At 36.3% G+C, this 14705-nt stretch overlaps 1 protein-coding gene across 1 annotated transcript in view; it reads right to left on the reverse strand.

Moving 5' to 3' along the window:
- Positions 1 to 14705, reverse strand: part of LOC124367525 — a 277317-nt gene that overhangs the window by 2014 nt on the left and 260598 nt on the right. Inside the window, exons 123-139 of the mRNA XM_046824409.1 lie at positions 14034 to 14366; positions 13640 to 13945; positions 12969 to 13274; positions 12534 to 12857; positions 12092 to 12421; positions 11681 to 11998; positions 11128 to 11460; positions 10728 to 11033; positions 10138 to 10443; positions 9227 to 9550; positions 4443 to 4769; positions 2726 to 3040; positions 2050 to 2385; positions 1647 to 1952; positions 1236 to 1541; positions 732 to 1052; positions 28 to 360 (exon numbers count right to left, since the gene is read on the reverse strand). Of these exons, the coding sequence (XP_046680365.1) occupies positions 28 to 360; positions 732 to 1052; positions 1236 to 1541; positions 1647 to 1952; positions 2050 to 2385; positions 2726 to 3040; positions 4443 to 4769; positions 9227 to 9550; positions 10138 to 10443; positions 10728 to 11033; positions 11128 to 11460; positions 11681 to 11998; positions 12092 to 12421; positions 12534 to 12857; positions 12969 to 13274; positions 13640 to 13945; positions 14034 to 14366 (5430 nt within the window). The remainder of the gene's footprint in view (positions 1 to 27; positions 361 to 731; positions 1053 to 1235; positions 1542 to 1646; positions 1953 to 2049; positions 2386 to 2725; positions 3041 to 4442; positions 4770 to 9226; positions 9551 to 10137; positions 10444 to 10727; positions 11034 to 11127; positions 11461 to 11680; positions 11999 to 12091; positions 12422 to 12533; positions 12858 to 12968; positions 13275 to 13639; positions 13946 to 14033; positions 14367 to 14705) is intronic.

A 14705-nucleotide genomic window follows, 5' to 3' on the forward strand; every position in this document is an offset into this window, starting at 1 on the left:
TGTATTAGAAAAGAAACAAATACTTACGAGGTGGAGGAGGCATGACGTTGCAGTACCGGAAAGGATCTCCAGTGTAGCCAGATCGACAAGTACACAATGGCAAATGGTTGACAACCTGACAGTCAGCATTCTGTCCACAAGTTCCTGGGCAAGGATCCTGACATTTGTTTCTTATGCAAGCTCTGTTGGAAGGACAATCAGTGTTGAGGGTACACTCAGGTCTACAGCCTTCGTAAGGATTGCCGACGTAATCAGGTAGACACGTGCAGGCTCCTGCACCATTCTGTTCTCTGCAGACTGCGTTTGATCCACAAGGGGATGGGATGCAAGGTGTAGGCCTTTCTACAGGAATGGGTTCAGCTATAACAAAGAAATAAATTACACAATTTTCAAAACAACAATAAAGTTGAAATAATATTATGACCACTTGAAAATGCCAACTAAATAGAAATTTGAAGTAAGTCAGCATAAACAATTTATATTTATTTGGAATAATGTAGATGTTTTTAAAAAGAAATGTTGGTTTTTAACTACACCAAGGGGTCTAAATCTAAAAATAGTAGTTGAAAGTTTTATATATATATATATATATATATATATATATATATATATATATATATATATATATTCTAAAATAAAGAAATACTATAAACAAAAACGTGTGGTCTATTGATACGCCTTTTAATACACTCCAAAATTCAAAATAAATAAATAAATCAACTTCAGGTTACCTTGTTGAAGACTGCAGAAAGAGAAAGGATCTCCAGTGTAGCCTACCACACAGACACACTGAGGTGAATGGCTAACTACTCTACACTCAGCATTAGCACCACAAGTGCCTGGACAAGGATCAGCACACTTCTGGTTGATGCAGGCCAAGTTGTAGGTACAGTCACTGTTGCTGACACACTCGGGTCTACAGTTGGGAGGTGTTCCGATAAAGTTAGGCAGACAGGAACAGGATGGACTGTCTCCAGACACTCTGCACTGTGAGTTAGGACCACAAGGTGAAGGTTGACAGGGATTGGTTGGTGGGGCCTGCTGTGGAGGAGCTGCAAATACAACAGGACATTATTAAAAATTCAAAATCATACTGTGTACATTTTACTATTGAGGTATTCGCATATATGATCACTTGAATGGAATGTAATGAGTTTGAAATAGTCACAGAGAAATGTACTTAACTTTCAACTGAGCTGCATAAATTTTGACACAGTAATAAAAATTAGACTTACGAATGGGCTGACATCTGACGAATGGGTCTCCTGTGAAACCGTTAGGGCAACTACAGATGGGATTGTGGTTGATGACTTGACATCTTGCCCCCACTCCACAAGTTCCTGGACAAGGGTCTCTGCATTTCTGGTTGCTACATGCTTGGTTGAGATTACAGTCAGAGTTGACCACACACTCAGGTCTACAGGCTGGTGGACTTCCGATGTAGCCAGGCACACAAGAGCACACAGCTTGGCCATTCACTTCTCTGCACTGGCTGAATGGTCCGCAAGGAGATGGGTTACAAGGCTGTGTTACTGGTGGAGCTGGATAAATGAAAAGTTATTAGAATATTTATTAGAATAGTAATTTCTTAATTAACTGTAACATAAAATGTGAAAATATATAAAAAATAGTGTATAAATATATACCTTGCATGGGTTGACATTGGACGAAAGGATTGCCAGACATTCCTTGAGGACAGCTACAGATAGGAATATGGTTGATGACATCGCATTGAGCTCCTTGTCCACAAGTACCAGGACAAGGATCCTGACACTTGTTGCGGATACAGGCTCGGTCTCTTGGACAGTCAGTGTTGATGACACACTCTGGCCTACATCCTGAGTAAGGATCTCCTTGATATTCCGGTAGACAGGTGCAGATTCCGTTGTTGCATTGTGCATTTGGCCCACATGGTGATGGATTGCAAGGGTCACTGGCTTGTACTGGCTCAACTGTAAAGTGAAAATTGACTTGTTAGACCCTGTACCACAGTAATAAAAATTAATAATAGTTATTACTTTAGGTATAGCTGGAAATCATGATACTCACCATCAGGAGGTTTGGGGAAGCAGCTGGTGAAGGGATCCCCAGTGTAGCCCTCAGGACATGTGCAGACAGGTGTGTGGTTGATGACGTTGCACTGGGCTCCAGCTCCACAAGATCCTGGACAAGGGTCTCTACACTTCTCCCTCATGCAGGCTTGGTTGCTGGGGCAGTCTTGATTGATTGTACATTCCGGTCGGCAGTTAGGAGGTGTTCCTTGATACTCCGGCAGGCAAGAACATGATGGATTTCCACCAATATCTCGGCACTGAGAGTTCGGCCCACAAGGTGAAGGCATGCAAGGATTGACGTATACAGGTGGTAACTGTTGGGGGGGAGGAGCTGAAAAACATTATCAGAGGTAAGTTTTACATAATATCTTTAGCTTTTTTAATTTTTTACATGTATTCATCCAAAATTTAAACAATAAAATATGTGTAAATGATAAACAGAAGACCATATAATAACCACAGAAAAGCGTAAGGTATATTTTACCACATCATAAAATTCTCTATACACCCTGATATATTTATTTACGACGTATCAGGACTTTACAGGGAATATAGCATCCTATTATCTCAGTTAGGTAACTGCTATCATAACTACATAAAAAATATACAAGAGGTATTTTTTAATGGTTTTCAAATTCGTTGGTAATATTTAATTTTCTTGTCAAACTTACGAGGAATGGGGAAACATCTGGAGAATGGATCACCGGTGAAACCTGGATTACAGGAGCAAATTGGACTGTGGTTGATGACTTCACATCTAGTATTCTGTCCGCAAGTGCCAGGACAAGGATCCACACACTTCTGGTTCACACAAGCTCGGTTGGCTGGACACTCGCTGCTCACAACACACTCAGGTCTGCAGCCTGGAGGCTGGCCTATGTATGTTGGCAGACAAGAGCACACAGCTTGTCCATTCACTTCCCTGCACTGGCTGTTGGGTCCACATGGAGATGGGTTACAAGGGTTCACTGGCTCAGCTTGTACAGCTGTAAAAGAAAAAAGATGAAGTTGGATAGAGGCTTCTGATCTTCTTAAAATTATAATAGACAAGGTAGGAGTATGTATGCCACATCATGTGTCACGTAATAGACTTTGTTGTGGTCCAATACAGAATTTCAAGTATATAGCTCATTTCATTATTGAGAGATAGAACGATAAAAAATCATAAGGCAAAGACATTTTTACATCCTTCAGTATACAAAAGATAAATTGTGTCAGACTACTAACTTATAGACGTTAACAACGGTCAGCCAAATTCGATGATGGACATGCCCCGTCTTATTAGTTATTCATGTTTATGTAGAAACAAAGTTTCATGTAAAATTTAAAGTCTAATGATGAACACTATCTCCAGATATCTAGCCTCATAATATAATCACATTTTTGTTCATTTTATTGGATTTCATATCAGTGTTGAAATAATAAAAGTCAACACACCAAGTCGCCACATAATACTGTTGGAGGTGTTGGGATAATTAGGTTACTATCATCAAACATACTTGTAAATATAAACTGATTTTAATAGTAAAAAAATTATAACTGCAATAATTCAATGTGAACTTGGTGCATAGCATTTATATGGTACGTAACCAGTGGCTAATTATGAATCGAGTATGTGTGTTTATCCTTCCCAAAATATTCAAGATATATTTTCTATTCCATACCTCCTCGTTTTGTGGTTATCATTGTTCCAGTTTGAATTTTTGAAGTGAATGATTATTATTTGTGACACATGAAATTTGTTGGAAAGTGAATGACAAAATTATAGAAAAAATGTCAGCTCATAATTTATGAGCTGTCAGACATTTCTCTTCGGATAGGAGACCACTCAAAACTTGCTTGCTTTGATTTCAGTAAATTTAGTATGTTGAAAACAAGCGAGAGAGTTTTTGTTTTATAGTGTTACTATCAAATATGAACCCCTGAACCTTGAACCTTATAGACCTTGAATAATCAAATAGTTATTTATGAACAGCCCTTGAAGTTTTAGCAGTGGAAAGTATACAAATTGACTTATGGCAGAATTTTATTATTTTATTATATACTAGATAATCTATAATGATCAAAGGGTAATACATATAATAGTTCTATTCAAAATAATTAGTCTTCCAAATAGCCTTAAATAGAGTGGTGTTAATGAGAATATTAAACAAAATCATATACAAGTTTTGTTGATTATAAAAGTTCTTTTTTTTGAAGATTTTAATTTCTGAATAAAACTACATAACATTGATGACAGAGTGAAAATTAAATAGGAGATAAATATTTATGCTAGATATATAAATAAAATGGAAATGTAAATCATTAGGTTTTGATATTATCTATGCTTGTAAACATATCATTGGTTAATTGATGGAATAGTAACAAACAGAGGACACAAAAACTTACGAGGTGGAGGAGGCATGACGTTACAGTAGCGGAAAGGATCTCCAGTGTACCCAGATCGACAAGTACACAATGGCAAGTGGTTGACAACCTGACAGTCAGCATTCTGTCCACAAGTTCCCGGGCAAGGGTCCTGACATTTGTTGCGGATACAAGCTCTGTTGGAAGCACAGTCTGTGTTGAGAGTACACTCAGGTCGACATCCTTCGTAAGGGTTGCCGATGTAATCAGGTAGACACGTGCAGGCTCCTGCACCATTCTGTTCTCTGCAGACTGCGTTAGCACCACATGGCGAAGGTGTGCATGGTGTTGATACCTCTTGAGGAATGGCTGTAAACAAGATCAGATTCCAATGCTTTACAAGCTCAAAATGCTGTAATGCAACTACAAATTGGACAACATTTATATATTTTTTCTTTGTTTACAATTTAGAATTGTATTTGTCTATTGAACAATTAAAACTAATTCAAAAGTTCATGGCTTAAAATGCTACAAAATAATATACATTTTTGCTATTTTTTTATTTCTTTCAAAAGAAAAAAAAGTGGTTTCAAGAACAACCTTGTCACTAAATGGGAATGGAATCTATTAAAAATGTTTTCTCAAGTTTAACCTAGTATTGTGTTGATAAAATGAAATATCAGTGCAGATAAATCTGCTTCGCACTTACAGTTTCTAATAAACGCAAATGTAATGAAATACTATAAAACCTAATAACCTTATATTTTTGGCCACAAGCTTTATCCTAGCATTATAAAGACTTTCACAAAAGTTAAAATAGATTCTTATTATATGAATGTTTTCTATTATACTGTGAGTAAATATGGAGTTTTGGATCTTGCATTATATATAGAAGACTGTATTGTGATAATTGAATAACTGAGTACCCAACCCCAACCACCAGAGAAAATTAGGTTTGTTGTGAAAGTTTCTGTAAGCGTGTGCATCTAAGCACTCACCATGACCAAACAGAGATTGAATTTGGTGAGCAGTTTTCATTAGGACATACATAATTACTTTGGATAAACATATGTTTACCACTATTAATATATTACAGTTATGCAGAGATTAATGGGATAAATCAAGGATGATAAACAGAATTATTTCCAGTTTTAATCTTTTACGTTTGCTTTTTAATATTCTATAAACTTATTAAATTGTTAACAATTTATTGGCATAAAAATTTCATAAAAATTGATAGTAATATTTCTGTTCTAAACACAAAAAAACCAATTTCCATCTTTACAATAGATCAAATTAATTTTCAATGGGGTGTAAACAATTTTATGTGAAGTTTTACGGAATTTAGACTCATGACACATGAACAATCAATATGCCAAACAGATTTGATTGGTTGATAATTTATTATTGTTTTTAATAATTTGTTTCTAACATAACCGCAATATAACAAGTGGAAAATGACTGTTGATATGCTTGATTGATTTGACAACTCTTTTTCCTACACAATAAATATTTTTTTACGTAGTTTACTTTGAATAAGATGTTGAAAAATCGGCAGCTTAGGAGCTGAGGAACAATAAATTAACATGCTTGTCCCAATAGAACATTCAACCTCGTTAATTTATTTTAATTTGTTTCCTATATTCAATTTACATTAAAATATCTTATTAAATGTTATACTTAAATTTAACAGATTCAATTCATGTTAAAAATATGCCCTACGGATACGGAAAAATACTGTAAAGGAAAGATTTGAATAATTTTCACCGTCTGTATTTATTATCTTAATTTATATATTTAGTTGGAGTTAGACTCTTGTTTTGATGCAACGTTAAATTATTTAATAATAAATAATAATAAAATAAGTTAAATAATTGTAATATATTTCAGGTTTGTCTGGTGATAAAATATATATAGAAAAGAATATGAAGGAAATCTATTTAATTTCAATAGTTAATGCGTAATTGTATTAATTATACTTTTAATGTGACTTTTACTTACAACTTTTACATTTCATTTTTTTATAACTCTTTATAGAATGGAGAACTGGTTGATTTTGAAACCACTTCATCTTTTAGACTACTTCAAAAATGGAACATTGAAAATTATACATGGTTAACAGATTTTATTTTTGAAACTTTTGAAGAATTCTAAAATTAATATTGAAAATAAATAAATATGTATAAAAAAACTCAATTACATTTTTTCAGATATAAAAATATTATTGCAATACTTACCGGAAGGTTGTCTTCACCATTAAGCATTAATCTAATCAATCAATTAAATATTACTTATTCAGCATAAAACCACCACCGTTACATGGCGTAAAACCAAAGATTGCTAAGATTCAACTAATATATATTCCAAACATACTGTGGCAATATTACTGTTTTTAATGTCTGATTCTATACTTAAATATTTCTGGATATTGTAACAAAATTTTCTTTAACTATAATTACTTTATATATAAATTACAATATGTTATTTTATATTATATTAGAATTATTTTTAATATTATTAGACCAAGATATTCTCTTAATTTACAATAAGATACATACTTATATCGTATAAATGACTAAAAATACAATGTCCGATCAAATATACAAGGTACATAAAAGTATTGAAATACAAAAAGTATCACAAATAAAATAAATAACAATATCTTAGTAGGAATAGAATACATTGTTACATAGTAATCATAAAATTTAATAAGTACATAATAAAATAAATTAAATAATCATTAAACTGATAAATGTGTATTTTTATGGATTAATCAAGGTAAATACTTTCAAATCTAAATGTTTATATACTATTTATATGATTATACATATATATTATGTGTGTTCAGTTTAAGGTTTATACAATAATGGTAATATTTTAAGAACTTAGAATCCATTTAACCTAGAAAACTTTATGCCATAAAACACACATTTTTTGTTACAAAACTGTTATTTATAAAAAAAGTATTACTGAAAAATATTGCTGTGCTATAAAAACACATATTATTGATTTAGAATAGAAAAACTTAATATTTGTTACTTTTTAAATAAAATAATACAGTTTATTTTATTTATTACAAGTAAAGAATCTATTTAGGTTTGATTCAAAATATGTTAACTAAAGAAGGCTCTTCACAAATTTAAAAATTGATTTTGAAATATTTAAAGATTTAAAGTGTATTAGCAAAGTTTGAATATAATGTGAGTTGTAAAACTTAGATGACAGCAATAACATCGGCTGTATAGTCCAAAGAACTAAGATAATAAAAATTAATGATCGATGAATTTATATTTTAAAATTTAAATTTTTATGTATACTAGTTTAACTAAAAAACTATACTACACTATAGATCCAACTAAAAATTAATAATGACAGTTATTTTAAAATGACTAGACACTTTTGCATACTCAGAAGAAAATAAGTAACTAGATAAAAACATGGGGTTTTAATATTAATACATTTGAATTCACAAAAGAATTAAAAAATTATTAATTTGAAAAAAATAACTGTTTCACTGATTTATTCTTGATGTCCTTGTTGCGAAGAAACTGGTTACAATCTCCTCTGCCAAGTTTAGAATCTTTTTCTTCCACGTATCAGACCAAATCATATGTTGAATCATGGATATTTTACAAACAATTAAACTTGAAACATTGTACTGTATATAAATTTCTAAGTGACTTTTATAATTAAAATATAATTCATTAAATATTTATCTCAATCACACATGTTTCCACAATCTACTGAATTACTATGATTAATATTTATGACTACGACAAATGCTACATAAGCAGTTATAATCACGTACTGTTACACATGCAAACCCATAACCAACCATATTGAGGACACACAGAGGGAAAGGAGTACTAAATGAATAGTTCAATTAATTTACTAATTTGTATCTCACACACAGAACATCGCCATAAATGACTAGTAGTTGTTTACCATTTGCTTCATTAGTTACAAGCTACATATGGCCATACTGTTTGTTTTATAGCACATGTTTAATGTTGTGACCAGGGGTTAGGAAATTCCAGACGTAAATTAGCATCATATCCTGTTACAAACGGACTTTTGCTGTCTTGGAAGCACAGATTGTCCTTCTTCTAGAAGGGCATTTCTATTTCGAAGGACATGCTCCGTCCTTTGACTTTAATTTCTTTGCCTCATACCAGCACAACAAGTCAAGGCACCATAGAATCGGTGACAATGGATTACACTCACACGGTGATCTTGCGACCTCTTGCCTGTCATTTTAGACAAAGGAGTTCATCACTTGTATCTACGGGTGATACCATATGCGTAATGTACCAAAAGAGATATGAATTAATTTTTAACTCGGTAAATTGAAAAAAAAAAATTATGAACTCCAAAAAACTAGTGCTAGAACAATTTATTTACTGTGAAAAAAAAAAATATTTTACGTAACAGACATAAAGAAAGGGGAGTTTTGGGTGAGGAGAAACGTAAAACAAACCATGCAATACAGCATACATAATTTATACACGATAGTGTATTTATGTACATGAATTTAGATGGACGTATTTAAGCATTGTCCTTAGTAAAATAAGGGAATATGTGAACAGCATTCACCTTAATGGGGAATTCGAGTTATGACACACAAGGATAGTATATCTGCAGAATTGTAAGCCTTCCAAATAGAAATTCACCTTATACCATGCCATGTTAGTAAGCAGAGTTAGTGTAAACAAAACCAATACTCAAACGTAACACTGTATATACATACATCAGTATGTATGAATATACAGCAAAGTTTTATTGATAAAGTAGCCCATTAGTGGTTTCACGATTGGAAATGATCTTACACTGAACGACGGTGCATCCGGTGAATGGATTTCCTGTAAATCCTTCCACACAGAAGCACTGTGGAGTGTGACTGACAACTCTACACATAGCATTGGCTCCACAAGTGCCTGGACAAGGATCCTTGCACTTCTGGTTGATGCAGGCCAGGTGGCTGGAACACTCGCTGTTGCTCACACACTCGGGTCTACAGTTGGGAGGAGTTCCGATGTAGTCAGGAAGGCAAGAACAGGATGGACTGTCACCTGACACTCTGCATTGCGAGAATGGTCCACATGGTGAAGGTACGCAGGGATTTTGGGGAACAGGCGTTGCTTGGATTTCAGCTGCAACAACAGCAAACAGAGTTGAAACATTAATACATTAACAAAAATAAATAAAAAATACATGCACTCAGAAATATTAAATTACTATTTTTAATGATAAACTATAAATATTATAAAAATATAGTTTGAAAAACATTCGAACAAATTTTTCTAGACCGAAATCGAAAATTAAATTGTCTCTGGTGTAGATGTACATCAATACAGAATAATTGATGGTTTGCTATGGTTATATTGCACAGTACATCAAAACTTGGAAGTAAATATGGTGCCATAAGTTTTGATATGCAGTGAATGTTCTGATTTGATTGGACGTTTCATTAAGTCGATAATAAACTGCTTGCCACATGTTTAATGATGTTATTACTAAGTTTTAATATGCAATTACCTAAATTCTCCCACAAACAGTACATAATAATAAATTTCTACTATGTTATCTCTCCATAAGGTTAAAAAGGCAATTTTATGATGGAAAAGACATGTAAAAACAAAATACATTTCGTAAGGCAGAAAAATTATTATTTTAAAAATGTATACCAGAGGTTTTCTTTGGATAAATGTTCACCAGTACCTGATGAAAAAGTACTTACGTAATTGTTGGCATCTGACAAATGGGTCTCCAGTGAAGCGAGGTGGACAGCTACAGATGGGGTTGTGGTTGACCACTTCACACCTTGCCCCTACACCACAAGTTCCAGGACAAGGGTTCCTACACTTCTGGTTGCTGCAGGCTTCATTCCTGCCACAGTCAGAGTTGACCACACACTCAGGCCTGCAGGTGGGTGGACTGCCGATGTAGCCAGGCACACAAGAGCACACAGCCTGTCCATTGATCTCTCTACACTGACTGTATGGTCCACAAGGAGATGGGTTGCAGGGCTGTGTTACTACTGGAGCTAGTACAATAAATAAAATACAGCTTAGCCATTATGATCATGAAATAAATACTGAATTAAAATGTGTATTTCATTATTATTTCAAGTGACCAAAAGAATTCTCAACTACAGGATACTTTGTCTTGCTTAAGGTTGTATACATGTTTTATGTTTACAGGTATGGCGCACAACGAAAAAAGTACATGGCTTCCAAGCCAGGTGTACGATGGTGCAACCAATCCGGAATTAACCTTAGACAATATTACAGATGTTTAACGATTAAAAACTGATCTACAATTAGTTACCTTCAAATGGGCTGCACTGAACAAATGGGTTTCCAGACATTCCTGATGGGCATGTACACATGGGAATGTGATTGATGACTTCACAATTTGCTCCTTGTCCACATGTTCCAGGACAAGGATCTTGACACTTGTTGCGGATACACGCTCGATTTCTTGGACAGTCGGTGTTGAGGACACACTCTGGCCGACATCCTGAATAAGGGTCACCTTGGAATTCAGGCAGACAGGTGCAGAGTCCATCAGCACACTGCGCATTGGGGCCACAGGGAGATGGGTTGCATGGATCACTAGCTTGTACTGGTTCAACTGGAAATAAATGTTAATAATGTATTTTGTACAACAATTGAAAACAAATAGCCTTAGAGTTGGTTAAGTTGTCTTTAATAAATCTGACACTCACCATCAGGAGGTTTGGGGAAGCAATTGGTGAAAGGGTCTCCAGTGAATCCCTCAGGACATGTGCAGATAGGTGTGTGGTTGATGACACTGCACTGGGCTCCAGCACCACAAGATCCTGGACAGGGGTCTCTACACTTCTCCCTCATGCAGGCAAGGTTGCTGGCACACTCAGCACTGATGACACACTCAGGTCTACAGTTGGGTGGAGTGCCTGTGTACTCTGGCAGACAGGAGCAGGATGGAGAGCCTCCAATATCCCGACACTGAGAGTAAGGTCCACAAGGTGACGGCACACATGGATCTCTGATAATAGGATCAGCTGGAGGTGGTGGAGCTGAGAAACACAATTACTGATTTTACAAATATTTGCCTAAGAAAAATAGTTTTTAATTCTAAAGTTTATTAAAGTATAATAATAGGTGAGTATTGATAAATTTGGACTTGTGTAAATATTATTGTAATTTAATAACAAGGTTTTCTCATTAGTTATTTCATTCTTTTCTCCTTGAGGTTATAGGGAGTAAATAATTATTTACAAAAATCTTTAAACTTACGTGGAGGTACAGGGAAACATCTGGAGAAAGGATCACCAGTGAAACCTTGATTGCAGCTGCAGATAGGACTGTGGTTGATGACCTGACATCTAGTATTCTGACCACAAGTACCAGGACAAGGATCCACACATTTCTGGTTGACACAAGCTCGGTTGGCTGGACACTCACTGCTCACAACACACTCAGGTCTGCAGCCTGGGGGCTGGCCTATGTATGTTGGCAGACAAGAGCACACAGCTTGTCCATTCACTTCCCTGCACTGGCTGTTGGGTCCACATGGAGATGGATTGCAAGGGTTCACTGGCTCAGCTTGCACAGCTAGAGAGACAGAAAGAACTATGATGAAATATTTCAATCTTTATGTATTAGACAGAATGAAATAGTACCATTATAGAAAACACAAATACTTACGAGATGGAGGAGGCATGACATTGCAGAAACGGAAAGGATCTCCAGTGTAGCCAGGTCGACAAGTACACAATGGCAAGTGGTTGACAACCTGACAGTCAGCATTCTGTCCACATGTTCCTGGGCAAGGGTCCTGACATTTGTTGCGAATACAAGCTCTGTTGGAAGGGCAGTCTGTGTTGAGAGTACACTCAGGTCGACATCCTTCGTAAGGGTTGCCGATGTAGTCAGGTAGACATGTGCAGGCTCCTGCACCATTCTGTTCTCTGCAGACTGCATTGGATCCACAAGGTGAAGGTGTGCATGGAGTTGATACCTCTTGGATAGGTTCAGCTGGAAACAATGAAGGTGGAAATTCAGTTTTAAAACAAATAAATACAAAAATATGTAATTTAATGGTTTAGTTAATTCCTAAAAACATGTATACTTCTGCATAACTTCTTACCTTGTTGCAGAATACATTGGACGAATGGATCTCCAGTGTAGCCAACCACACAGACACACTGTGGAGTGTGACTGACAACTCTGCACATAGCATTGGCTCCACAAGTGCCTGGACAAGGATCCTTACACTTCTGGTTGATGCAGGCCAGGTGACTGGAACACTCGCTGTTGCTCACACACTCAGGTCTACAGTTGGGAGGAGTTCCGATGTATTCTGTCAGGCAGGAGCAGGATGGACTGTCTCCAGACACTCTACACTCCGAGAATGGCCCACATGGTGAGGGGAGACAGGGGTTTTGTGGTTCTGGTGGTGTCTGGGATACAACTAAAATCCATACAAATTTAAATTACTTACAATCCAAAAATCAGTTGGAAGTGGTACCAAAATGTGCAAGTATAATAGTGCAGTATGCGTGCTAGAGCACATTGAAATTACCTATTTGTGTGCATCTGATGAAAGGGTCGCCAGTGAAGCGAGGTGGACAGCTACAGATGGGGTTGTGGTTGACCACTTCACATCTTGCCCCTACACCACAAGTTCCAGGACAAGGGTTCCTACACTTCTGGTTGCTGCAGGCTTCATTCCTGCCACAGTCAGAGTTGACCACACACTCAGGCCTGCAGGTGGGTGGACTGCCGATGTAGCCAGGCACACAAGAGCACACAGCCTGTCCATTGATCTCTCTACACTGACTGTATGGTCCACAAGGTGACGGGTTGCAGGGCTGTGTTACTACAGGAGCTGAAAATGAAGTTTATTTTTAACACTTTTAAGTACTAATAATGTCTTTCATTAAACCTCTGAAATACATGTACTTGTATGAATAAAATAATAGTTCAAGATATCAACAAGAATTATCTGTTGTCATTTGGACAATATGAGAACTAAACACAGTTAATATAATTAAAATACAATACAAGTAAAAAAAAACTTTACATCCATAATTTGGCATATGTATTATAAAGGGAAAAATGAGATTCTGTGACCGAACAGATCATGTAATATTGAAGCAACAGGCCTTTTTTTATTCTACACTTCCCAATTATGTTAGAAATTCTGCTAAGAAACTCTTAAGTTAATTTTCTTTTAGAGAGTGTCTTAAATACCTTGCATTGGACGGCAATCAACAAATGGATTGCCAGACATGCCCTGAGGACAGCTGCACATGGGGATGTGATTGATGACTTGACAGACAGCATTTTGTCCACAAGTTCCAGGACAAGGGTCTTGACACTTGTTGCGAATACAAGCTCGGTCCCTTGGGCAGTCGGTGTTGAGAACACACTCTGGTCTACATCCTGAGTAAGGATCTCCTTGGAATTCTGGTAGACAGGTGCAGACTCCATCAGCACACTGGGCGTTGGGGCCACAGGGAGATGGGTTGCAGGGGTCACTGGCTTGTACTGGCTCAACTGTAAATTAACAATAAAATATGAAATACTGCACAAAGTGAAGAATCCTTGAACTGATAAAGATCTCTTTGATACTTTTGATACTGACCATCAGGAGGTTTGGGGAAGCAGTTGGTGAAAGGGTCTCCAGTGAATCCCTCAGGACACGTGCAGATAGGTGTGTGGTTGATGACACTGCACTGGGCTCCAGCACCACAAGATCCTGGACAGGGGTCTCTACACTTCTCCCTCATGCAGGCAAGGTTGCTGGCACACTCAGCACTGATGACACACTCAGGTCTACAGTTGGGTGGAGTGCCTGTGTACTCTGGCATGCAGGAGCAGGATGGAGAGCCTCCAATATCCCGACATTGAGAGTAAGGTCCACAAGGTGACGGTACACATGGATCTCTGATAATAGGATCAGCTGGTGGTGGTGGTGCTAAAAATATCCATGATGATAAGTTTTATAAAAATTAAACTCAAAGAACTAACAAAATTTTAAAAATTCTTAAGCTACTCCAAAAGGTTAGAAAGTTTAGATTTGTGTTTGGATCTGTAAATAAAGATTCAGTGCTAAATAGATCATTCCAATAAGCAATTCATAATACAGTAGAACCCCTCATATCCGGCCTCGGTTTTACCGCACCTCGGTTTATCCGGCCAATTCCCGGAAGCCAATATCGAAATTTATTTACCACGGCTTGCAGACGCGCAGTGCACGCACTAGTCTCCCACTCTTGCGTTATTTTGGTGTATCTATTTGTTTACATTTTCCTGT

This window comes from Homalodisca vitripennis, chromosome 8 (assembly GCF_021130785.1).
Source record: "Homalodisca vitripennis isolate AUS2020 chromosome 8, UT_GWSS_2.1, whole genome shotgun sequence".
Lineage (NCBI taxonomy): Eukaryota > Metazoa > Arthropoda > Insecta > Hemiptera > Cicadellidae > Homalodisca > Homalodisca vitripennis.